Source organism: Arctopsyche grandis, chromosome 5, assembly GCF_051622035.1.
Source record: "Arctopsyche grandis isolate Sample6627 chromosome 5, ASM5162203v2, whole genome shotgun sequence".
Classification (NCBI taxonomy): Eukaryota; Metazoa; Arthropoda; class Insecta; order Trichoptera; family Hydropsychidae; genus Arctopsyche; species Arctopsyche grandis.
In genome coordinates this window covers 31,917,881-31,944,647 of record NC_135359.1, presented here as the reverse complement: position 1 = coordinate 31,944,647, position 26,767 = coordinate 31,917,881, and the positions used below count along the sequence as shown (strand labels likewise).

General features: G+C 34.9%; 2 protein-coding genes across 2 annotated transcripts in view; one reads left to right on the top strand and one right to left on the bottom strand.

Moving 5' to 3' along the window:
- LOC143912008 (uncharacterized) overlaps positions 1–26,767 on the top strand; it is a 439,734-nt gene that overhangs the window by 322,220 nt on the left and 90,747 nt on the right. The window lies entirely within an intron of this gene.
- Positions 143–24,953, bottom strand: fid (class I SAM-dependent methyltransferase fire dancer). Its single transcript, XM_077431688.1, has 9 exons — positions 24,902–24,953; positions 24,748–24,850; positions 17,130–17,308; positions 4,951–5,054; positions 4,644–4,847; positions 4,531–4,574; positions 4,432–4,469; positions 2,195–4,325; positions 143–2,123 (listed from the first exon to the last, which is right to left on the bottom strand). Exons 1-9 carry the CDS (start codon positions 24,951–24,953, stop codon positions 143–145), a joined length of 4,836 nt encoding a protein of 1,611 aa, XP_077287814.1.

The window sequence follows — 26,767 nt, the reverse complement described above, 5'->3', positions numbered from 1 at the left end:
TTAATTAAATGTTTGTATTCGAATATACATATGTATGATTATGTAATCTTTAGTGATTAAATGCTTGTGAATAGTTTCGGCTTATAATATTTGAGAGATGACAATATCATCGCGTATGTAAAAAAATAAAATGTCAATCGATTCAAATAGTCCATACTTGCACTTTTTCGGCGATTATGCACCAGCTCGCGTGGTCGTAGTACGAGGAGATGATGTGAAGGTTCTCGACGTACTTTTCGATGAGCTGGTCCAGCTCGCCTTCTTTGAACACGTGATAGTACCTGTGGAAGGTGATGGCTCCTCCTCCGTTGTCCGAGGGCAGGCTGTCTTGGGACGTGTCGCTCAGCGAGGCCTGCAGACTCCTCTGCTCGTTCACCTTGTTCGGATCTTCTGCCTTTTGTCTGATGAGAGGACTTCGGGTCGGTGCCGTCTCCTCGGATGACGATCTGCCATCAGCTACCTTTCTATCCTTGGACCAGTCGCTGCAAGAAGCCAGGGAAGCAGTACTGGCGCAACCCAAAGAAGCGGTACTACCACAGTCGATTTTACCAGCACTGTTTGTATCTCTTCTACTCCAGTCGCTTCCAGATCCTGAAATGTCTCCAGCATCGCTGGATTCAACTGAGAATCCTGCCTTTAACGGAGCTGTACTTGCTGAAGATCTTGGTGTTATCGATTCGGGACTCACTTCCATCTTTTCCACTTCGCTGCTGTCTGTGGACTGTCCTACTTTCAGTGAAGATCTCTTGTCCGTGCAGAAGGAGTCTATGCTTATTTCGGATTCTAACGAGTACCCGGATTCCAGAGATTGGTTTCGGTTGTCTTTAGAATCTTCTGGGTCGTTGCTCTCTATCGTGATTTCTGGATTGCCGTTGGTCGAATCCAAAACGTTCACCACAGGCACGACAAACTCTGGTTCACTTATCCTACTCGCACTATTGTCATTGCAGTTTCTTTTATTTGGCACATCACTATTTGGTTTAACGTTATTGTTGATAATGTTATCTAGATTGTTTTTACCACTGTTTTGATTAGTTTTTTTCGAACTAATTAACTTAGTCTTCTTACTTACCTCGCTATTTACATTATTGTCGCCCGTTTCACTGGTTTTGATCGATGTGTTCGCTTTAGAGTTTTTGCTTTTGCACGCGCACTTTGTGAACTTTCCTGACTTTTTGGATTCTTGGGATTCGTTCAAGCTAGCTAAGTATTTGTTCCTCTCTTGAATCTCCGAGGTGAGCTTGCTCAGATCTTTAATATCCGAACTTAACTTGTGAATGTAAGGATCGTCCACATTTTCCAACTTTTTAGTCAGATCTTCAAAGGCATTCTGCGACAGTTTGATTTTGTTTTCGCCGCATTTGCTTTTACTTTTCGATTTACTATCAGAAAAGTCGAAATCGTCTTCATTCATCTTCTTCGAATACTGATCAATTTCCTGCAGCAACTTTTCACTCAGCTTTTCAGCAAACTCCGTCAAATGATGCTTACATTCGTCGTTCCAAGTTTTTTCCTCTTCATTTGACAGTATTATATCTGACTTGCACGTCACCAGCTTCTCATTAGCTTGCAATCTAGAGAAGCTGTCAGATTTTATAATACTCTTATCGCTCTCAAGACTGGACAGAGAAATGGAATCGTACGGAAATTTAGTTGGACTTCGTCTACACTTGGAGAAACCATCTTCGAAAGATTTACCCTCGTGCTTTATCGGCGATAGTTTATTCAAGCTCCACGTTGAATTGCTGGTGCTGCCTTGCTTTGGCGATCGTTCTTTGGATCTTCTTCCAGGTGACAGTCTTTCTAAACTTGATGTACTTCCACTCGAGCTGGTGTGAGAGTGAGAGCGAGATCTTTCCTCGAGCAATCTGAGATCTCCGGGGGATAGCTTGTTCAGGCTCCAATTGCTTCCACTAGAACTACCCGAGCTGGCGTGAACTATGGCCATGGTGTCTGCGGATTCCATCGCATCTAATTGTTTCCGCTTTGATCTGGGACTCGATTGGATGACAGCTTCACAAGTGTCGTCCAAGGTTTGTGCTACTTCGGCAGCCGCTTCGATCAAACTGTGCGTAGATGGAGATTTAGTAGCCGGTTGATCAACTTCTGATTCGCAAATTACAGTTGGAATTATAGTTGGAATTTCTGAAAGATAGAAAAAAATATGATTTAAAACTTTTTAAAAGATGAATATATTACATTTGATGGATTAAAGTTACCTTTTTCTTTTGGTTTGGTCTTTTTGTCATCTTGCACTACACTTATTACACTATCCACTGAATCAGGAGACGAAACTCCACTCGAATCGCTATCCATGTCGTCTGTTTCGGGATTGAACAGTTCCAAAGATAGAAGTCGAGGCAAAGGCTTAGCTACTGGTTCTGGTTTACCCTCTTGTGTCGAACATCTTCTCACAATAGGAAATATTGTCCTGCTGTTCGTTGATACGAATCCTGGTCGTTGTCTCAATAGATCTCTAATTTGCTTTAAACGCTCTCTTCTTTTTCTGTCTATGAGTCTGGAATTTAAGCTTTCGTTTGACAGATGAGCTTCCTCTTCCTTTTTTCCCTTGTATTGAGGGATTTCAGGCAATTCAGCTACGGTTTGCAAAGTGATCTTCGGATATGGTTTTGTATCTTGTAAAACTCGCGATCTGATCGGAGTGTTCGTTTCAGCTGTTAGTTTATTGATTTCTTCTACATCTTTGTTTATTTCATCCATGAGCTCTTTAGATTTTGACGCTATTTCTTCTTCGATCGTACTAGAAACTAATTTATTATTATTATCTTTAGGTAAAATATCAAAAGGCATACTTTCTTCCAATGTTTCGACTACTTGTATGTTGAAAGTGTTTGACGGATCGATTATTGGTTCTGCGCTTTTTGGTGGAGAGTTCGGTTGGCTTTGTGAAGTTTCTTCTATTGTTTGACTCGTTGATGTTTTCGGTTGGGTGGTAGGAGGTTGGGTTGACTTGGGTGAACTTGGCGGTCTTACGATTGGAAAAATCGTCAGGGGGTGTTGCTTTAATCTCGGGGACGGAAGACCTCCAGGAGCGTTTTTAACTCTAGGAGACGTAGGCACAGAGGAGACTTTCATTCTGGGCGAAGTAGGACCAGGTGATAGAGGAGTTGGCGATAGAGGATCTTGCAGACCGTTTGGATCCGATTTAGGAATGAATATCACAGAAGCGAAACTGTCTTCTGAATCTACGCTAGTGTCACTCTGAAGACTGCTGTCTTTCGAGGAGTCTGATCCGTCCTCTTTTGAGTGCCTTCTCTCGTTCTGAGGCTTTGCCTCGTCAGAATTGGAACTCACTGATCTGGAATCTGCTGGAGGAGTGTTGGGTGGGGCTGTTTCGTTGTGGTTTTGATTGGTCGGTTGTGTTTCGTGGCACTTCCATCCTTGTAACATCCTCACGAAACTGTTGACAGTCGCCTTTTCTATGTGAGTGGTCGACGTCTTCAACTTATGGGTCAATCCGTTCTTTAACGATTGGAACTTTTTAGCCGTAGTGGCTGAGGTGGAAAAGAAGGAATCCCTCAAGGAATCCAATTTTTTATGTCTTCTATACAGATAGTCTTCATTGAGTGAAGCTTGCTTTTGGATGTTCTTCCTCACTTTTTCTTTTTCTCTAAGCCTTTCCGTCGACATCAATTCTTCATTCAACGATTTCTGTTTTAAAACTCCCCCTCTTCTCGAAAGTCCGTGAGCTGATATTTTAAAGTCAGGTAGTTGATTTATTAAATTCTTCATATCGGTTGGTTTATCTAGGTCTTCTTCGGCATCCTCCTCGTTTATCGACTTCTTTTGTTTGACCAGCTTCGGTTTTGTTGGAGGTTTCACTTTGACTTCTTCAACTACTTCGCGCTGCTCGGTCAGTCCTTGTTCGGTCTCTGAGACGAGTCCCACAAGACTTGGAACACTCGATCTAGACCTGACCATAGATCTCTGTTGAGCCGCTAATATATCGCTAAGACTTTTAGACTTGTGTGCCATGTACAGTTCGTTGTAAGTACTGGTCTCCGAGCAGGTGAAAGTTTGCCGTCTTATAGGAACTTCTTCATCTTCCAACCTCCTAAGTTCAATCGGTAAATCGTGAATTTCAGCATCGTAGTCCTCACAACCATCCGGGTCGTATCTCGTTTCTGGAATGTCTTTTGAATAGCTGCCCCAAGATTCTAAGAACCAAGGTTTAACTGACCGCTTTCCACCAGCTAGTTTTTGTATCGCTCTCCTGACGAAGCTGTAGCAGGTTTCGTTAGGCGAAGATAAGCTGGAGGTGCTGGGAGAAGTGCTGACGGGTCTCGTTGGGTCTACCGATCTGCCTTTTTTGCTCCTGTTTTTCTTTTTAGATTGGTTTCCTCTGAAATTAAAAGCCCAAATCAGTTTCGACTAGATTTAAATAGGCCTGATGAATTTGATCAACGTTACCTGCATGAATCACTGTCTGAATTTTGGGTGTAGGCGTGGTATGGAGGTTGCATGAGGTCGTCTTCCGAAGTCGTGGCATTCGAGTTCATATCGAGAGATGGAGTACTCAACGTGTCCGGCCTATGCCAAGGTACCAGCACATCCTGAAAGAACACATTGAATCAAAGTTACGAAGTTAAAGGACTACGAAGAACTTTCGATTTGGGTCAAACCTGAGATTCAAATTTCCGGTTGCGCTGTTCCATGGCCCAAACTGAGATGATCAGCCGGCCACCTATCCTCAAAACTCTGGCTAGCTCTCTGACAGCTCTGGCTCTTCTTTCTGCTGTAGCAAAGTGGTGAACCACTGCCATAGAAACCACAGCATCGAAGCTCTCGTCTCTGAACGGCAGGGCTAAGTTGTCGCACAGCACCACCTGAAAGTTATTACATCGTCCATGAATATCAAAAGCATACAATTTTGAGATATGAAGACAGTAGTAGTTCCCGGTGGTGATGATTTAATATATTTTCTAATACCTGGTTGTCCTTTTCTCTTGCTATGTCGGTCAAGCGCTGACACCTGTCTCCACCGATGGTAAATACGGAAGGATTCACGTTGAGATATTTTCCATTTCCACATCCTGAAAAAGAAAATTGAAACCATAAGAAAATTTGATCATAATTTACAAACCTTCTTATACATTTATCGCTAACATTTTCATTTCAAAGTCAAAGATACACAAATATAATGAGAAGGTAATTTTGACAGAGTCAATACACTTTGGTTTCGATTATTTGAATGTTGCTCCATTGCTAGAATTTGCTTTTGCAAATAATCTGTTGCTTTATATATTCAGCAGTACGTTTCAGTTGAAAAACTTTGACAATCGCTGTTTTATTAAATGAAAATGAACGTGAAACGCTACGCGCATGCGTGACACGCAAATATTTTTCAATGAACGCCACGTCATACACACGATTATCATTGCAAATATTTTTGCCGCATTATTTGCTCGATTTTTTTATTAAAATAAATTAAACTTCATAAATGAACTCTTATAAATACAGCGAAATATTAAAAAAAAATCTTATTCAGTTCGCATTGTACCTATTTATGTTTTTATTTAGACTTTTTTAATGGAAGATCGAGTTTCATTCATGACAAAATAAATAAACGGGCGAATATATTGAATTATATTATTTTTAATATGCTATCGTTCAAAATACATACATACATACATATACGTACATATTTTAAAAGGCCGTGTTTTAAATTTTTCAATCGATAATCTCCTTTTGAAATGCTTCTGATGCGAAAATTTGTTTTGAATATATTTTAACAATATACCCGTATTGTATGTATATTTTACAAACCATTTTCATATCATGCTTGATTTATTATCAATATAAATATATAATACTCGTTCAAATTCGACTCCATTCACCTTTAAGGCCTCACGTAACTGAAGAAGTTCATTAAAATTCTTGTAGTAATAAATGTTACCTTTTGTGAACTGAAATGTGACAAAAATTGAAGAGGCTTTATTTTTATTGCGTATGACGTTTTACAATACACGAATTTTTTCATCGTAATGTTTATCAAATTTATTAATAGAATATCCGTTTTCGAAATGCTTTTAATATCAAATATTGTGTATATAACGTAGTAAGACAATATTTTGGTAATGTATCTTTTAAAATTGATCAAAAAACGATACTTATTAATAGACACAAGCTCAATTTCAATTATGATCAACTTTAACGGGTTACATAACTATCGGATTCTAAACTTTGTCTTTTCTAATACGTCATTATGGTTTTAATTTGAAATGCTTCTCAAAATTATATAATATTACATCTGTATGTATATTAATAGGAAGAAAATTTGATTTGCACATTTTATTAAGAAATAAAAAAATAATCAAATGAGGTTTTACGAATATATACGAATCAATACATTCCTTTCCCTTTCCTTTAACAAATTTTGATCGTTTATATACATACATATGTATGTATATCTAAGTTATGGGCATGTAGTTCTTTCAACTGAGTGGTCACGAGTTGTATTCTCCCTCCCTCAATTATGGCACTAGAGAATTTATTTTTTAATATGCTATGGATATTTACCATAGGCATGTTTATGTGGTTTTATTTTTTTGATTAGTTATTTTTTATAGGAGCTAGGAGCTGCCAAACATCTATAAAATCGCCTCTTTTTTACACCCACGAAAAGAGTCCAGCGTGCTTATTTAACGGTTGATTTTTAAAAAAATACGAGTACACAAACATAAAAAATATCTTTCTCATACCGATGATGATTTTTTTTTTAAATTGGTCCAGTTTCGGAGGAGAAAAGTGGAGAATACGAAACCTCGATTTTGTCGATTTAAAATAGGTATTATCTGGTCGAAGCGCAACTATCGTATTCACTCAATATATATATATATATATATTGATATATGTACATATATTGTCACATTCACTCAATATATATCGAAGAAAGGAACGGCAACAAAATTAAAGTTTCGGGTATACAGCCCTCTTAAGAGGGCTGGACAGCAGCGTCTTGTCCATACAAACGTACTATACTTCTCCCTTCCTCAATTATGGCACTAGAGAAATTATTTTTTAATATGCTATGGATATCCACCATTGGGGTGCATCTATCGTTTTATTTTTTTGATTAATTATTTTTATAGGAGCTAGGAGCCGCCAAACATCTATAAAATCGCCTCTTTTTTACACCCACTAAACGAGTCCAGGGTTCTTATTTAACGGTCGATTTAAAAAAAAATACGCCGATAGATGCACAGAAAGTATCTTTCTCATACCGATGATGAAATTTTTTTAAAAATTGGTCCAGTTTTGGAGGAGAAAATAGGAGAATACGAAACCTCGATTTTGTCAATTTAAAATACGTTTTATCTGGTCGAAACGCACCTGTCGCATTCACTCAATATATATATTGATATATATTGTCGCATTCACTCAATATATACATACACTCAATATATATAACGAAGAAAGGAACGGAAACAAAATTAAGGTTTCGGGTATACAGCTCTCTTAATATTATATACGTTTTGTTTTTAAAAAACTTTTTTTTAATGGTAATTTTTTTCATTATTGTCAATCCACAGTACCGTCAGTTTCACTATTAGAGTGCTTGGCCTTATTTTTTGCCTACCTGCTTTTTTTCAAATTTATCGATTGAAAATATGAGGCTATTTTTACACGAGCTCTTTAACAACCGAAGCACGTATTTGAATCATCAATAGGAACCTGTTCAAATGCAATTCCGTTCATCTTTAACGGGTTACCTAACTGTCCATTCAACATCCCCCATCCCCCATCCCCCCCGCCTGATCCCTCATTCTTTCATACCCGTAAACTGGCTACCTGTTGTGAAACTTTCGTGAAACTTTTTCTCTTCGACTTAACGAGTACGTGAAGGGAATTCCGTGTCAGCCCCCCGCGATGCGGCTCCGCCCCCGCGCCCCCCTTGTCTTTTTCCCTCGCCAGGCGAAGACGTGACCTAACCTCAAAGCGGTGTCGGTGTCTCTCGGTGTTGAATTGAAGGCTTTTTTCCCGTGGGCAAATTGAATAGAGCCCGGAGCGAGGCCTGTAACGATCAGCGGAGCCCCCGCCCCTTGCGCCCCCTTGGCGCCCCCCTGAGCTCTGACGTCATTCACGGTCGCCCACGCGGTTTGCTCATAAGTTCGCACAACCGCCATATAACGTGCACGTTAAAAATTTCATCGCCCACTATGTAACCAATGTCGACTCATAATGTTGAATGAAACTCTCGACAGGATTGTTCAAACCATAAAATAAATTCCCCATCAAAAATATATTTTCGTTTCGTACAAAATTATGTACGATCGCTAATTCTATCGATGAATATGAGACAGTATCGTGTCTCACGTAATGACATTGATAGATTGTAATTATGTAGATTAAAGTTGCTGCTTTTCCCTGACAGGCGTTATATTTATGCGGCTTTCAATCTTTTACAGAAATTTCTATGCAATATGTGAAGGAATATATAGATAATATACCATTCAAGTCTTAGACATAGAAAAGGCCTTTGACACGGTTTGGCACGATGGACTCATTCATAAGCTCCTTATTAAAAAAATACAAAACTACCTAATTCTCATCATCAAATCGTACTTAATTCGTAGAAAGCTAGTGGTTAGCGTAAATAATGAATTATCGTCTCCAAAAATAATCGCAGCTGGCGTTCCGCAGGGGAGCTTGCTTGGCCCACTCTTGTTCTCCATATATTTAAATGACATACCTATTCCAAAAAACTGTCACATAGCCCTATATGCAGATGATACAGCTTGCTTCACAAGTAGCAAAAAACCAGACACTATTATTAAAAATCTTGAATTTGCAATCAAAGCAATGACTGAACACTTCACTAAGTGGAAAATTCAAATTAATCAAACCAAAACAGACGCCATATTCTTTAGTGTTAGAAAGCATAAGCCAAATTCAGATCTGAAAATCCCCTCTGGAGAAAGTCTGAAATGGCAGTCAGTAATAAAATATTTAGGAGTAACGTTTGATAAAAGAATGAGATGGGCACCTCACATTGAGGCAGCGAAATGCAAAGCGATGCGGGGTATATCCTCAATATATCCAATATTTAATCGCCATAGTTCTTTATCAACGCTAAATAAAATAAAATTATATCGCGCGCTCATATTACCATTATTAACCTATGCTTCACCTGTATGGAATAACGCCTCGAATACTAACCTTTCCAAGCTCCAAGTAATACAAAATAAATCCCTAAAAATAATTTATAATACACCCATATATACTAACCTGAAAAAACTGCATGCCATATATAATATTCCGTTTGTTACAGACATTACTAACAAACTAACCAGTAGATTCTATGACAGAATCACTAATAACCATACTAACACACTTGTGAAGAGTCTCGGTGATTACAACAAAATGTCTATACCCTTCAGGCATAACACACAGATTACCTAAACACAATCTGCTTTAGGTCATCGACTTTAGAGAGTCTTTAATTAATATTATGTATTAGATGTATTATGAACATTTATAAGGATTGTAAATAGGTTTTTGAGCTCTTTTTCCTATTATGCTTTAGATTAACATTATAATAATATAATACTATGATTACTAACAAAATTAATCTAAAATTGTAAAATAGAAAATGATCAGTAGATCAATAGCTATTAAAATAGATATAAGATGTATTGTGAACATAATTTCGTAATAATAAAAAGCATTTAAAAATCAAAAATCAAGTCTTGATAGCAACACTCGAAGTTGGATAGTACAGGTAATTTTCTCTTAACCCTTTGAGTGCTCACGTATTTTTGGTTGACAACCCGCCACGCTGAAAATTTTGCCAACATTTCCAACTAGAATTATTTAGAAATTCAATAGAAAGCAGGTATAAAATTTTTATCTAATCCAAACAAACCCTAGATAACTATCGCCGAGGATTTCAAGCTTTGTAAAGGTGTGCTTAAACTCTCTAATATATCTTGCAATAATATATGTACATTAAACAAAATAAGTCTATTAATGTATATATTTTTCCAAAACCAGTTCAATCATCTTCATTGTTGTTAAAATGTAATGCTCACAATCTAAATGCCAAGCCACAATCTTAAATACTCAGAAATCAGAAATTCCGGTCTAAACTAGTCTTTATAAACATTGACACGGATTACACGACCCATGTTCAATGCATTTGTTTTAAATGCTACCTGGAAAGGCTTGGCGGGTAGTATTCTTGTTAACTTTTTACGTTTTTCAGGCCCATGGACTTGTTGGTAAAACGCCCATCGGCGTTGGTCAGCATTCAAAGGCTTAAAGAGCAAACATATTTAAAGGGTCCGAAAGAAACGAACGAAAAAGCGAACCGTCATTTCTGGTTGACGATGTTTACTAAATTTACTGATGTACTTGTTTTATTTTATTTTATTATTTTTGGTACATAAATTTATACAATAAATGCCATGAAAAGTTGCCCCAAAGCGACACCTATGGTCAAATTTTTGTACATAATTATCTGTGTACAAACTGGTATTTGATATATTGTGAAATTTCGAGAAACACATTCTACATACAATTTAGGTAAGCATATTTGTTTTTAATATCAAAAAATGCTACGAATTTGCGTGGAATAAAAAAGATTTAAGGTATTGAAATGGAAATAGGCGGGTTGAGTCACATTGCTAGAAGAGTGGAAGAAAGGTGAAAAAAAAAGTGTTAGAATAGTACCTGATAGAATGTAAAAGGGTGAAAGGAAGACCGCAAGGAAAATGAGTGGATGAATGATATTAATACAAGGATTATTGTACATTAATAATAAAAAGCTTTCAAAGATCAAAATCAGATATATATATGTATATAAAAATAATCTTAGGAAATAAGCGATGGGATATTTTTTCTATATAATGAGTTTTTATTGTAGTTTTGCGTCTATAGTTATATTTGAAAATCGATCGTGCAAATTTTTAGTTTTCCACGAGTTTTTTCTGTGTTATACAAACATTATTAGTACTTGTACAATGTTGAGAAGGCTTTCGAGTGTTGCTTATTGAAATAATGATGACTTTCGAAAGTACATATGTACATACATATGTATGAATGTATGTAGCTATATAACATAAAACAACCTTTTTAAAATACATATATTATAGCATTATAATATAGTTAGAGTTATAACTATTTTATATACCTATATATTAAACTATTATAAAATACATATTTTATATCATTGAATAAAATTTAATATTTTATCAAATGTATGAAAATCATTATTTTTACGACAGGTAAAAAAATAGTCTGATAATTAAAGACAAAAACTTAAAAAAAGAGGACACTTATAAGCGGAGGTAGTACTTCCGGTCAATTTAAAAATTCACATAGCATTGATAAGCATTTCAGTAACCACTAATAAGTACGTTACGTCCTAAGTTATTTACTTTTATTATTTTATTGTAATTTATTACGTCCTAAATTATTATTTATATAAATTGCCAAAATAACAATGCAAGTGGATTTATCGCCGTTGTTAATAATAATTGCAATTGTTTAAAATTAAAAAATGACATTTGTTTCTCTACCATATAATGAAAAAGAGATAATTGTTAAGAGCTTGAAACCCACACCAATATTGAATATTCATTCAAAAACGAAAACATATCAAAGACATTTTAAAAAATATAAATATGACAATGTTTGGAAGAATAAAATAAAATTTAAAAAAATAAACTGATCGTGTTTTTGACAGCATCCTCTGGTTGAAAAGTCACCGCACGCCACTTCTATACATATATTGTTACTACGTAAATAGATAAATTAAAAAAAATGTAATGAAACATTACGTCATAAAGCTCTATATTATTCTATCGGTGGTTATATTTTAGAAGGGATCTATTTTGGTTTGAAGTTGGGAATTAATGTTTTTACTTTTGAATGTAATATGATCTAGCAAACTGGGGGTTGTGAAAATGTGATAAAAAAATGAGAAAACAAATTTTAATTGATGGATCGAATATTCGAATGCTTTTTTAGGTCACGTTTATACAACATATAGGTGTGTTGATGTAGCGAGAGAAAATCGCGTAAATGAAAATAAAGTTTCGGAGTATATCGGAGAGTGAGTTTTTCCCGTGAGATTTTCCGCGAGTGCTTCTTCCGTGAAAATGTCGACGGGGGATCGCATTTATCAGGGACGGCGGCAATCTGCGCGAGTGATCGTTTTTCACGATTCGGAAAAACAGCCTCGGGAAAGGGTTCGAGGGTTGGGAAAATATAAACCGCAGTCCATCCTCATCATTATTCGGCCGCGTTCATCATTTCTCTTCCGAATGCTTACAGTATATGATTTCGATACGTTTTCTTTACTATGTGGGTACGTATACGGATATTTTTAAAGTATATCAATATAATACATATTTTATTTATTTATTTTTATGTGTACACTAGCTGAACCCGGCATGCGTTGCAATGCCACAATACCGCATGCAATTCCCGTTCCCGTTCCTATTTGTCGGAAAAACGCAGGTAGCGAATACATTTGAAATTATTGCGTTGCAATGACACTCATTCCCATTTTTTCCGTTCCCTTTTTTGGGCGTTTTTTTTTCACCATAATCTTCCCGGAAATGCATACAACAAATCCTGAAAGTTCTATCGTAATCCGTTCAGTGGTTTAGGAGCCTATTCGAGACACAGACAGACAGACATTAATTTTTATATATATATAGAAGATATACATATACCAGGAAGGCTTGACAAGACGACCCCAATGCGCCTTTCTGGACAATTAATTACAAACAATGCAGCATTATTATTACATAAATCACCACTGTATTTTGAGAAGCTTGTTAACAATTAATTATTTAATTAATTAATCCATTGAGACATCTATTAATTTTTAGACTTGTACATAATTTTTTACGAATAATTGTACAAAGATCATTTGTGACAGCAGGTAGGATGATTTTTTTGCCAATTTTAAGGAATCGTTTCAACAATGATTAGATAAAATGGGCAAACTCTGATGAGAAACGATCGACTTGGACTCTCAAACATCCAAATCTAACCAGCAGTATATTAAAGATTAGCCCAGGATCGAACCCAATAATCTCTTGGTGCTAAACATAAACGTAACCACTAAGTTTACTAATATTTATTTATTATTTATGTATTTTTTTTTACATACATATATACCAGGAAGGCCTTACAGGTAACCCCATTGCGCCTTCCTGGCCAATTACAAACATCGCAGCATTTTATTTATTTTTTATTATACAAGTCGCTGAATTACGAGACACTGAAAAACTCGCAAATTAACGAGACATCTATGAATTGTACATAAATTTTATTGTACATTAATCAATCTCAAATAGTGGTGACATAGTAGGTGGGAAGGATATTTAGCCAATTTTACCAGGAACCGTTTCAACAATGAAATCAGAGAAAATTGGCAAACTCTGATAGGAAACGATTGACCTGGAGTCATAAATATCCAGGCCTGACCAGCAGCACTACAGATGTACTCGGAAAAATTCTTTTCAATCGAGGTCAGCTCATGGGATAGAACCCGGCGCCTCTCGACGCTAAGAAGAAGCTTAACGACCGAACTATTCTGCTGGTTAATATGTATTGAGTATTACAAGATTTTTTTATTTGAAGGATAAATTTGATTTTACTTTGAATTTTTAAATGTTATAGAATGTTGCGGTTTTGGGTACCTTGAGAGGAGTCAATATCAGGTCCACTTAGCGATGGGGTTTCCACCTCATCAAAATCGATGTCTTCGAAGCCGTTGACCTACGAAATGGGCAGGGGGGGGGGGTGGAAGGGAGGTGGCGACAACAATACCGAAAACTACCCCACCCTTTTCAACCGCCCCTTTTCTATGCTCAGGAATCACCGCCATTTACAAAAGAAGAGCGATGCCTCGTCTATCTATTTCGGGTGGGGCAATAGCCAAAAGATTTCTCACCCTTTCATCCCCATCGCCGCCCTCACACCCCCTCGTAGCCATTGCGTGAGCAAACCGAATACGGACGAAAAGAAACGGCCCGATTTTTATTATTATTCGTGTCGCCTATATTTATTTATAAACGTCTAAATGCGGAACGGCTAATTGGGACCGTGCGTTGCCTCGGCTCGGAAAGGGTTAATTGCCCCGCAACAATATGGTCCGTTTTATGCGTGTTTTATCTTTTCTACAAATTGTATTATATCGGCGTATCTTTATATCGGGTATAATAATTAAATTATGTCATATTGGAGCGTCGCATTTCGAAAGCCTACGAGCACACTCCGCGCATCCCAATGGAAAATTCAATTTTTCCGATACAGATATCATATTTTTGAAAAAACATTTAAAATATTATTGTCATGGATGATGTATATTATAATTATATTTGGTAAAAACGTTAAATAAAATACAGCACATAGAAGAAAAATTGAGATTTCCACTATGTTATAGGAATTATCAAAGTACCTAACCTAAACTGTTCATATGACTACCAGATTTATAGGCAACCATTCGAATTGACCACAATGCAACTATTGATGTTTATTGCTAAAAATTTATCGAACAAAATGGATGTAAATCAATATCAAAAAAGTTTAAACATATCAAAAAATTTATCAAACAATCGTTTTATTGCACTCAATTTTCAAGTTATTAAAATATTGATTATTGAATGAAAAACAGTGTGCTGTTATTTTAAATTATTATGTTCCATGTATACATATTAGTCATAAATTGAATTATAAGATACCAAAAAAAAAAGATTTTCGTAGAATATAAAACTAATAACTCATAGAATATAATGTGCTTTACTGAAGAAAACTTCTTACACAACTATTTATTTATTTATTTATTTAAAATAGATGCGGAAGGCGGCAAAGCCGATAGACTCACGGGATTTGACCTTATATTAATAATAAAATAAAAACAAAAATATTCATAACAATAATAAGATAAGAAAAAAAAGGTAAATATGAAAAAAATACAAAATATGTAAGAGAAAATACAAAATAAAAAATAAAAATATCTAGAACGGTAACATAATAACTTAAAGAAAACAAAAATATAGGAAACATATTGGAAAAGAAGAATTACAAAAATCTTTTAAGTTTAAGAAAGACTTGGCTTGTTTTTTAAAATATTAAGGTTTTCAGAATTTACTACATTGTTAGGAAGACTATTCCAAACTGTAACCACTCTGTTTAAAAATAAGGAATTGTTGAAAAATTTATTCGATTTTTCTTTTTGGAGTCTGAGAGTTTGACCTCGAAGATAAGTGTTTTCATTGAACGTAATGAGTTTAGACATAAGACAATCATAATGATTATTTATTATTTTAAAGACTTCGATTAAGTCGCCTCTTATTCTTTTCATCTCCAGTGTAGTGTATTCTTTTCAACCTCTCGTTATAAGAAAGTGATTTAAGTTCAGAAGGTATCTTTGTAATTCTTCTTTAAACCCTTTTGATAACATATATTTTAAAATGAGGATTTCCATATACCAAAAGCGTATTCTAACTTAGGTCTGATAAATTACTATTGTATAACCTTTTACAGCAGTTATAAATCAATCAGCAGTTGAATGTTTTTTTATGTAACGATATAGGAAAAACGTTTTCCAAAATGAATTATAATTTAATTCGAATCGTTCGTAAGCTATCGACATGCAAACCAATTAAATATAGACGTTCGAAATGTTAATTGTCGCTATTTTGGCGCTAGTTCGTATCTTGTTTTCGAATCGCGGAGCACGCTTACTCGGATTCGGCAAGGGATAGTTTCAACCTTGATAAGGGTTTATCTCTGTCTCAGCGAAGATTAAGGACAGTAAAAGTGTCAAGGTTAATTCTATTTCGTACCTGGATCAACTCGAATCGATTCGATACGAAAAGGTTAATCCAATTCGTCTTGAATCAATATACACACACATTCGGATACGAGCCCGAATAGATCTAGCGTGTAAATTCGACGATTCCTAATACGAGCTATTTTTATTATTAAAAGTCAGCTGATAACTAAAAATAAAACTATCACTGTTTGATCTGTGTACATATATGTATATTAAGCCTGTATTGGTTACAAAAGTTTGTTTTGGAGGAAGAAACAACTGAAATTTGAGGTTATGGGTTAAAAGTCAAATGCGGCCAGCTTTGTTTGTTGGTGGAAAACTATTTGATAAATGATATTAACAATAAGATACAACATAACTTCTTATTGAATACTTATCTCGTAGATAACGCTCAGTGAAGAGATGTAGTTCTAGCTGTGAAATGTCAGATCTGACACATTCGGCCGTAAATCGATATATAGAGGCTATGTATATGCCATTACACGAAGCTATACGCCAAATTTTAAATTTATATATACATATGAGAGTTAAAACTATATATTTACATATATAATAGAGATAATGAGAACCTATAAAGCAAATTTTATAAAATATAGAGTGAAAAAAGAAAAAGTTATAGGCGTTTAAACGGTGACACGACAACTCGTTCACAGATTCTCCATAAACCGAGGATGCGCTCCAGGCATTACGTATACGGCCATCTCTTTCTCACTCCGTCTGTTCACCAAGATTTCATTTATTATGCCATTACGTATGCAGCCATCTCTTTCACAGACCGTCTGTTATCGGTGAACAGACGGTCTGTGAAATAGATGGTATAGTAAACGAGATCTTGGTGAACAGACGGGGTGAGAAAGAGATGGCCGTTTACGTAATGCCTGGAGCGTATCCTCGGTTTACGGAAAATCTGTGAACGAGTTGTCAGGTAGCCCGTTTAAACAATTGAAATCTGACATGGCAAAAAGTGAGAATATTCTAAACAAACGCTGGATATGTGTCAAGAACTTTTTCGTGGGAGCGTTTTCAAACGCGTCTTACACGATATTTTTACACCATCGTTATGGCGGAGGATCCATTTACTTACATATATTGATGACCAAAATGAGCAATATGGCAAAGTATGAAAACGATCGGATAAGAGGCAAATTTTTTCCTGAATTGTAATCGTTAGTGAAACGTAAGGAGGTTTGTAAAAATACAGCAACGTGTAGAAACACCTAGTTGGTTTGGATCCTCTTAAATGGTACCAATCAAACGGAGAGGAAAGAAGCTAATTTTTAGATGAAAGGCTTTCTGGTTGTTAAGGACTTACCGACGTCGCATACGAGACTTCCTGGCTCCAGGTCAGCCAGGAAGCGCGCTACCTTCGGCCAGGGTTGTCCAGGTTGTCTGGCCGCCTGCTGTTCGTACACCTCGTGGACGTACGCGCGCTCCAGCGCCACCGAGCGGCCGCACCGCTCGCCCATACTCACACGCCCATCGCCACCCACACTGAAACAAATATTATTTTTTTTTTATATTTTATCAAAGATAATATCCTTGTTTTTATGAGGTATTTAATTCAGATTTTTGTCAAGTTTACTTTCAGAGTTATAGCGGTTCAATCGAGTGTGTATGTCATGTGTCGACGCGATTGTTGCTTCGAAGTATGACTTTTCAATATATGTATGTATGTATTAGGGGTATAATAGTATAAAGCTATAAAGGGTATAACACAAGTTAAATGGCGAAACCATCTTTTTGAACCTTTGAAGGACGGAGCGTCGAGATCGAACGAGTGTCCCTAACCGGGGTCGAGTAAGACCCGAGTATTTTTTAATCAAAATATAGCTTTTTTCAATACAAATAGGTTTCAATATATATCTTATTAATCATTTTATTTATTTATTTATTTATTTAATAGTTTTGGACCATTGTGGCATTACAGGAAGAACCTAATGCGCCACAATGGCCTACATTTGAAAAATATATAAAAACATGATATAAAAACAAGTAAACTGTAAATAAAGGAAAAAAGCAAAAGCAGAAAACATGGTAAAATAAAATAATAAAAAAAAGTAACAAAAGGAAAATAATACATCATTCAGAGAGAAAAAAAATAACAAAAGTGTAAAAATTAAAAATAAAATCCATAAATCCCATTCTTTGTTTACACTGAACAAAATTAAAATAGTATATAAAAATATACAAAGGAGAAAGAAAAAGTAAAATAAAATAAAACAAAATATAAATAAAAATAAAATCACAGCGAGGCCCAAATGGAAGAGAGTAGATTAAGATTCCACTCATTCATCACATTCAAATTAAGAAAGTAATGACGAGCGCAGGTTACCAGATAAATATGTTAAAATAATATCCGATAATCTACGCTCCCCAAGGTGGAAAATATCACATTCAGGGACAGCAGCAACGATTTCATTGAGAAGTCGAATAGCTCTTGGAATAAGAGCCATTCGAAAAGGACTGTGCGAGCAGCAGGTACAACCATCAAATGATGATGTCTACCACGCACATAATTATTATGGACATAAAGTCCCAACTGTTCCAGCAACAACGGGCATGACGTATTACCACGCAATAGCTGGAGAACGAAACGAATTAACGAGAAGTTTCTCCGAAGTTCAAGGGAATTATAACCAAGCATGCCCAAAAGGAAAGGAGTAGGATAGAGATATGGGTAGTACCCATACTCTTTCTTATAAAGAAAACGAAGAAATGCTTTTTGCACTTTTTCTATAATAAGAGAGTAGTTTGCTTCATGCGGATTCCACACAATTGCATTATACTCTAGCTTACTTCTAACAAGCGAATTGAAAAGCAAGCGAGAAGACAAGGGGTTGGAGAATAATCTAGCATATCTCAAGACAAATCCAAGTCGACGAAAGGAAACGTCAGCGATTGTCTTGATGTGGTTGTGAAAGGTGAATTGAGGATCAAAAGTGATACCCAAGTCGACCATTGATTCCACGCGCTTCAACAATACGGATCCAATGGAATATCCGTGACAATAGAGCGAATTCGCACGTCCATAACTCATAATGGCACATTTACTAGTATTCAGTTCAAGCCCTAAACTGGAACTGAACTCTAAAACAGCGTTAATATCAGCTTGAAGGAGAGAGGCTTGCCTCTCATCCTTAACAGCAAAGAATAGTTTAACGTCGTCTGCAAACAAGAGACATGAAGCATTGCGTAGTACTTTAGGGAGGTTATTAATGACTATTGTAAATAGTAAAGGGCCTAAGGTGGACCCCTGAGTTACACCAGATCGCGTAAAAAATGAAGGAGATTCATAAATACCATATCTAACAAATTGCTTCCTATCACTAAGATAAGAAGCAAAGAGTTTAAGAAGACGTGGAGAAAAGCCCACTTCAGCTAATTTGATCATAAGAGCGTCATTATTGACAAGATCAAATGCTTTTCGAAAGTCAAAGTAGGCTACATCAACTTGTTGTCCACGGTCAACTTTGGACATGGTATAATATGAAAAGCAGGCAAGATTAGTGGTAGTGGAACGACATGGTGAAAAACCATGCTGCTCATCACACAACAATCTTTTGAACTGCAAAATAATCAAACGGTGAAGGATATTATCGAAAATTTTGGGAATAGCCGAGATGATAGCAATAGGTCTGTAATTTTCAACCTATACATCAACATAAAAAAAGTTTTAGTCCTATAGCATGTTTTTGACTATTATGTATTAAATATATTATTATGTATTAAGTATATTACTATTATGTATTAAGTATATTATGTATTAAAAAATAGCGACTAATATCGACATGCAAACGCATATAGGTAAGGCCAACAGGCGACTGCATGACTCAATAGCCACGCGCCAAAAGCGATGAAAACAATAGCTTACGAAAATATAGCTGTCTCTTTCTCTCGCATTGATTCATCGATCAAGAAGAATATGCAAGCGAACAGTCAGAAACATGACTTATCGCTACCGCCTTTAAATCATACTTTGGAACGTAGAAATGTATAAATGTATTTTTTTACGATGTACCCCTTTTCTAAATCATACAAAACCTATTAAAATAAATTGCTTGTAGTTCATTCTAGGAATACAAGTAATATATGAATAACGTTATTATGAAAAACGTAAAAATTGGGGCACTTGCATACCCCGCTTCGGTGAGGGAGGGTTAACATGAATTAATTATTAAAAATAAGTTCAATTGAATACATTTATACAGGGAAAATTTAGGTATATGTTCACTAGATATGAAGTCTTAATTCAATACACAAAAAGATTTCTGATAAAAACATAAAATAACCTCGAAAACTCCAGAGTAATATGTAGTACTATATCCGGTTGAGGTAAGAATATAAAAAAATATAAGCGTATACAATTTATAATTTCTATTACATGTAATTTTTTTAAAATCTGATCCATTAAATGGTTTGGTAGATAATTGAATCCAAAACTATTTAAAAGGAATACACCTACATTATAAGTATAAGGGGAGGTACTAGTCAACTTAAAATTTTAAAAAAATTTAAAATTTCAGTAACTGATACTAAGTTTCAGTTTGATAGGACTAACGGTGTTAAAAATTCCCCAAAATACACACAAACACACAAACATTTTTTTTAAATCATGAAAACGAGATCAGTGATCGATTCTGAGTTGAAATCAGTCAAAATCTCAAGTTCAAATTTTAGCATAGTCACAAAACTTCATCTGTTATTACTACGTACATAGATGAAGTAAAAAAACACGTACCACATGCCTCTCTGTGTGTTTTAATCGTTACGTACAGATTAGGTTATTGGTGTTCGAGCACTGATCACCTGATTGCACGTTTGTGCCAAAAAGGCCTCAACGTATAAATAAACCGTATACAACAACTAATAAGGTGACACGATACATCGACCAATGATCTCTGTGGTGAAAGTACCCACTGTGTACAAATATTCGGCGGATTTATTCCGTGATTTATTCGGAACTGGCTGGTTGACGGATTAAGATCAGTAAATTACTTCTACCACTATTACTATTGGGTCTTTCACTCCGATTTTGGAAACCCCTTTTCACATCCACGCCACAATATTATTAATCGTGAAAGAATTTCTGAAAGGCTAGCCATCATTTTGAACTACATAATATTCAAACAAAACAATAGTGTTGAAATAAATAATATGTATATTCAATTCACTTGTTTACTTTTATTCAATTTCAGTCGACGTATAACATTCGAGCCTCAAACAAGGCAAAAATCGTACGCAAACATTTAACATTTCAATTAATTATCAAAATTTTCAATCAATACAATGATGTCGCTTGTGAATGAAGCTTATAATTTTCAAGGATATTAATCTCAATTCAAATGTCAACTTTAGTTTTATTGAATACTATAGTCTGCGAATCCGTACTTCGTATGCAGCATCCATGTAGCTATATGTATATTATTCAGATAAACCATTTTTCGCATCGGTTACTAGTGACTATATAAACCACGTATTGTGATACAAAGTGATTTCAGTGCTAGTTTTAAATAATAATTTTATATTTTTCGTTGTGTTGAAATTTTTCATCGCGTGTGAAAAATAAATTCAATTGTTTTTTTATGAAGTTAATTTAAATTTTAAAAATAATTTATATATGTTCGTCGAAATAAAAATCAGTGTTTGTTTAAACAATGTGCAATTTTTAAAAATGTATATTGAAGAAGATGATTGGCAAAGGCGGTTGAACAATCATTATGGAGACCACATTCAGCTGGTAAATTTTCAAGATGTTTTATATTTCTGTAGATTATACTTTGCTAATTAATTTTAAATATTATATTTAACTTTTCAGGTTGCAGTGAAGGTAGGAGATTTAATTATTACGTGTAAGCATATTTTATTTATTTTAAAACATCGTTCTATTCATTTGATGGTTATTTTTTATTTTTTTTTATTTTACATATATACCAGGAAGGCCTTACAGGAAAATCCCAATGCGCCTTCCTGGCCAATTACAAATACAAATGCAGCATTTTTTATTATAATTCGTTGAATTGCGAGACACTGAAAAAACTCGCAAATTAACGAGACATCTATGAATTGTACATAAATTCTTATTGTACATCCATCAAATTTCAAATAGTGGTGACATAGTAGGTAGGATTTTTAGCCAATTTTTTTTTTCCGGGAACCGTTTCAACAATGAAATCAGAGAAAATTGGCAAACTCTGATAGGAAACGATCAACCTGGAGTCACAAATCCAGGTCTGACCAACAGCATACTCTGAAAAATTCATTTTCATTCAGGGATAGAACCCGGCACCTTCTTGACGGTAAGCAGAAGCTTAACGTCCGAGCTATGCTGCTGGCTGATATATACTTATACTTTCTGACCGCACAATTCTTTGTCGGATGGCTCCTATTCCAAGATCTATCCGACTTCTTAATGAAATCATTGGTGCTGAGCCTAAATGTAATATTTTCTACTTCAGTGAGCGTAGGTTATCGAAAATTACACTGTTCGACAAATGACGACTTTTTTTTGGTTCAGAAACGAGATATGACTTTTCTTATAGATCTATGCCCAGTGAATTGATGAACGAATTTTTGTTATCAACCCACAAGAACAGTCGAAATATGATTTATCTAAGTGGAATTTTATTTAATTCTCATATAAAGACAATTTAATATATTATCCCTATTAATTCAATTCAGATTCGTGTAAATACGAGTAAATACTAGTACGAGCTTTTAGCTTGCAATTTTACCGATTTAAAATTCAGCACACTTCCAATTAACCCTTTTAAACGAAAACAAAAAATAATGTGGCCAGAACACTTTCCCAATAAACATGTTTCAATAGAAAATACTCAATATAAAATAGTATTAACAGTGGGAAAAAATCCCAAGTGAAAATACGTACTTTTGACTTTTGATTTGAACTGGACGACTACTTAGAGAGATTTGAAAGCTGAAAAGTACTACAAATGAAAGATAAAATACCTGACTATAGATTCCAATATTCATTTTGGAGAGGAAATTGACAGATTTTGAGACATCGACCGAACAACACGGAGATATAGAAAAATCGCGTGATTTAAATCCACGTGAGCCAATCAACATTTTTTATTACCAGATTCGTTATCACTGGGTATAGATAAGAAAAGTCATATCTCGACTCTGAACCATTTTTCGTGTCGAGCAGTGTTATTTTAACCTATTTGTCTGATAGCCTACGCTCATCATTATTTTCATAACTGAATGTGATGTGTGAGTGGAATTTTGATCTTCTCTATTCCAATTGGCCCTCACAGGGATTTTTTGTATTTGTAGCTGGTTCATATATACATATTGTTGCTGGCTGTAGATGCAAGACATTTCCTACTTTGTATTATATTAGTTTTACTTTATCTACTATTATTATAATATTGTTGCGTAGGGATGGGTTCAGGATCCAAATGAAAGGCCAAAGTCGCTTCACAGCATTTATTCAACGATTCAAGACGTCCACACGGATCCACCGCTCCCTCCAAAATACATGACCTACTGTGTGTACCTCCTTATAATGGAAAAGTTGCCCAGCATAGAATCCCCGATCCGTTGGCGTGTCTATTGTCTAGGCACGGAGGTCTACCATTGTGTCGTATTAGGGACTCCTATAATGCCACAATAGTCCAAACTTAAACTTAAATAAATAAATCATCTATGTATGTACCATTTGAGCATTTCCGCTGCTTTCGTTTAAATTATTTTATATAGTACTAGCTGAACCCGGCATGCGTTGCAATGCCAGAATATTGCATACAATTCCCGTTCCCGTTCCCGTTGCGTTCCCGTTCCAGTTCCCGTTCCCGTTCTCGTTCTCGTTCCCGTTCACATTTGTCGGAAAAATTCAGACAGCGAACACATTTGCAATAATTCAATTGTTTTTTTTATTTTTTATTTTACCCTAACAACGCAGGTCGCGACGTGAAAACATTTGAAATTATTGCGTTGCAATGCCACTCATTCCCGTTTTTCCCGTTTCTGTTCCCGTTTTTGGACAATTTTTTTACAGTAAGCTTTCCGGACATGCATACAACAAATTTTGAAAGTTCCATCGTAATCGGTTGAGTGGTTTAGGAGCCTATACGAGACAGACAGACAAACAGACATTCTTATGTACATATTTATTTATTTTTTATTTAATTTACACCAAGAAGGCCTAACAGGTAAACCCAATGCGCCTTCCTGGCCAAAGACAATTATATAAACATATATGTACACCATCCATATATACACAAATACTTACACGTATACACAAATACACATACATACATACATAAATATAAAAATACACATATATACATATACATACATACACACCTACACACATATATATATATATATATATATATATATATATATATATATATATATATATATATTCACATATACATACATATACATATAAACATACACATACATTACATACATCCATAAACATACAAACATTATACATGCACATACACATAAATAAAGATAAATTACTCATATATATAAAAATAAAAAATAGCATACATATATAAATAAAGATAAAACCAACATACATACACATTATGCTAAATAATAAAATTACAAAATGAAAACAACATGTGTAAATATGTATGTAGCTAGAAGTCATTTAAAATATGCTGCCTGACATAACTGTATGATGAAGTAAAAACATCAAGGCTCCCAGAAAGCCGGTTAAATAGTCGAATAGTGAATAATATATGTATGTATATGTAGATTCTAATACCCGTTTCCGAAGACTTTTTCAAGACGCCTGCATTATTTTATGTTTCGATTTATTTTTGATACTATTCGAGCACATAAATTGTCCATCGTATCTTTAATCAAAAGCTTTAACTCACTATCTTACAGATAAAGTACCCAATAAATACATTTTACTACATACATAGCTCTATATATATGTACATACATACTAGTCTAATTGCGTCAACCCAACACATTCAACATACTTTTCTTCATTCAACATCACCCCGGACACCTCTTTCTTTAAACATAATTTAGCACCCAAGTGCTCCTCTGTATATGTCATATCATAATAACTTACAATAATAGTAATTTCACTCTCACCCTGACCCGCCTTATGACCACGCAACACATAGCGCATTGCATTATGCGACATTTTGTCTGTGGCAAATACGAAATCGATATATCGGGGAGGACAGGCTATATTCATATACATACATATGTATGTGTGTATATACATATGTATATAATAATATATATATAGGGCGCGTGAGGTTCTGAAACCTCGACTCAGAATCCAATAACTTATTGGGGGATTCGGCTTTTGCCAAAGACGCCATCTGGTCGCGTATACTCTCGAATGTGTTCAAATGTATGAAAAACAAATTTGGCCGAGACCCACAAACAATAACGGAATTGAACCTATGGATATACGAATGTACGTGTAAAAGTAATGCAAAACACATATGCATACGTATGTACATACGTACATATGTATGTATCTACGGATTTTTTTCGCGTCACATCTGTATGAAATTTTTCACGTTGGAGATTTTGTTTTCACGGTTGGCAAACGATCGATCGGACGTTTCAATGCATACATTATGTACTCAGGGCATTCAACCGGAAACCGCTACGAAACCATCACGACACGTGCACGAGATGTGATACATATGTACCTTTATGTATCTGTGTGTGTGATAGTCATGCGGATTTACACGTGCTAGGTGTGCCCCGGGTTTTCCGAGAAAATCCGAGAAAATTCCATGAATTCGTGTCGGTGAAATTTTTAATAGATCTAGACGAAAGATCCCGTATACCCCTAATTCTTAATTTATCCGATTTAATTTTTGAAACGATTCCTCATCTCAATTGGCAAAGCCATCTTACCCACTATGTCACCACTATTTGAATACGATTTCAAGAAGTCAATGAATTTAAATATGCGCTAGATTAAAATCACAGGTGTCGCTTAGGGCAACTGTAATGGCGGTATGGTAAATATGATTTTTTAAAAAGAAAAAGAAAATAATATACTATTGCAATTTTAATATTTCAATTGCTTAGTTAGATTTGAAAATTTTACAGCAAATTAAGATCTATTTTCTTCGGCATTCTTTAAAACCCTGGTTGCATTTCGGTCAAGCGTTTCGCGTTATTCAACGTAAATCTCTTAGCTACCATTTTGGGTGAGTGCTCTTATATATGTATGTATGTATGTACATACATAAATACATTTGCGTGTAAGTGAAACTCTTCATGTTTGAAAAGTGACTTTTTAAAACAATTAACGTATGAAAATTTTGATCATATTACATTAAAAAATATGTAGTTTAAAATACTCATAAAGGAATATAACAATATATACTAGTAAAATATTGCTTAGTTTTAAAATAATGAACGAAATTTTATTTCCCAGATACTAATATTAATATATGTACATACATATATTTTGTTATTTATATATTTAATTTTTAAAGACTTCATTATAGATTTTAGATATAGTATATGTATGCTATGTATAAAATTAGAGGATTGTTTATTTTTCTCTTATGATGTATGTACATATACACATACATATTTAACATAACGGTTCGGGAAGCTCTCATTTTGTATCAATTTTCAAAAAATTATCTATTATTAATAGAAAAATATGTCCGTATTTTATATGAGACTATTTCAATCCGAGTCGAACAATCATTTTTCGATCATCGTTGGAAGTATGTACTTTTGAATGAAATTTTGATATTAAAAATACATGGAATAAGCCTAATCAAAACAATCTCGATTGTACGTGCCTATTTCACCCGTGGAGCTAATGCCAACATGTACAATAGATAATTTTCGATTACACAATTTTGTAAATATGAATATACCATACTGTATTGTAGGAGAAAATCACTTCCAAAATGTATTACGTATTTATAATGTCATTAGGCTTTCATATTTCCCGGAACGATTTTTTTCCTC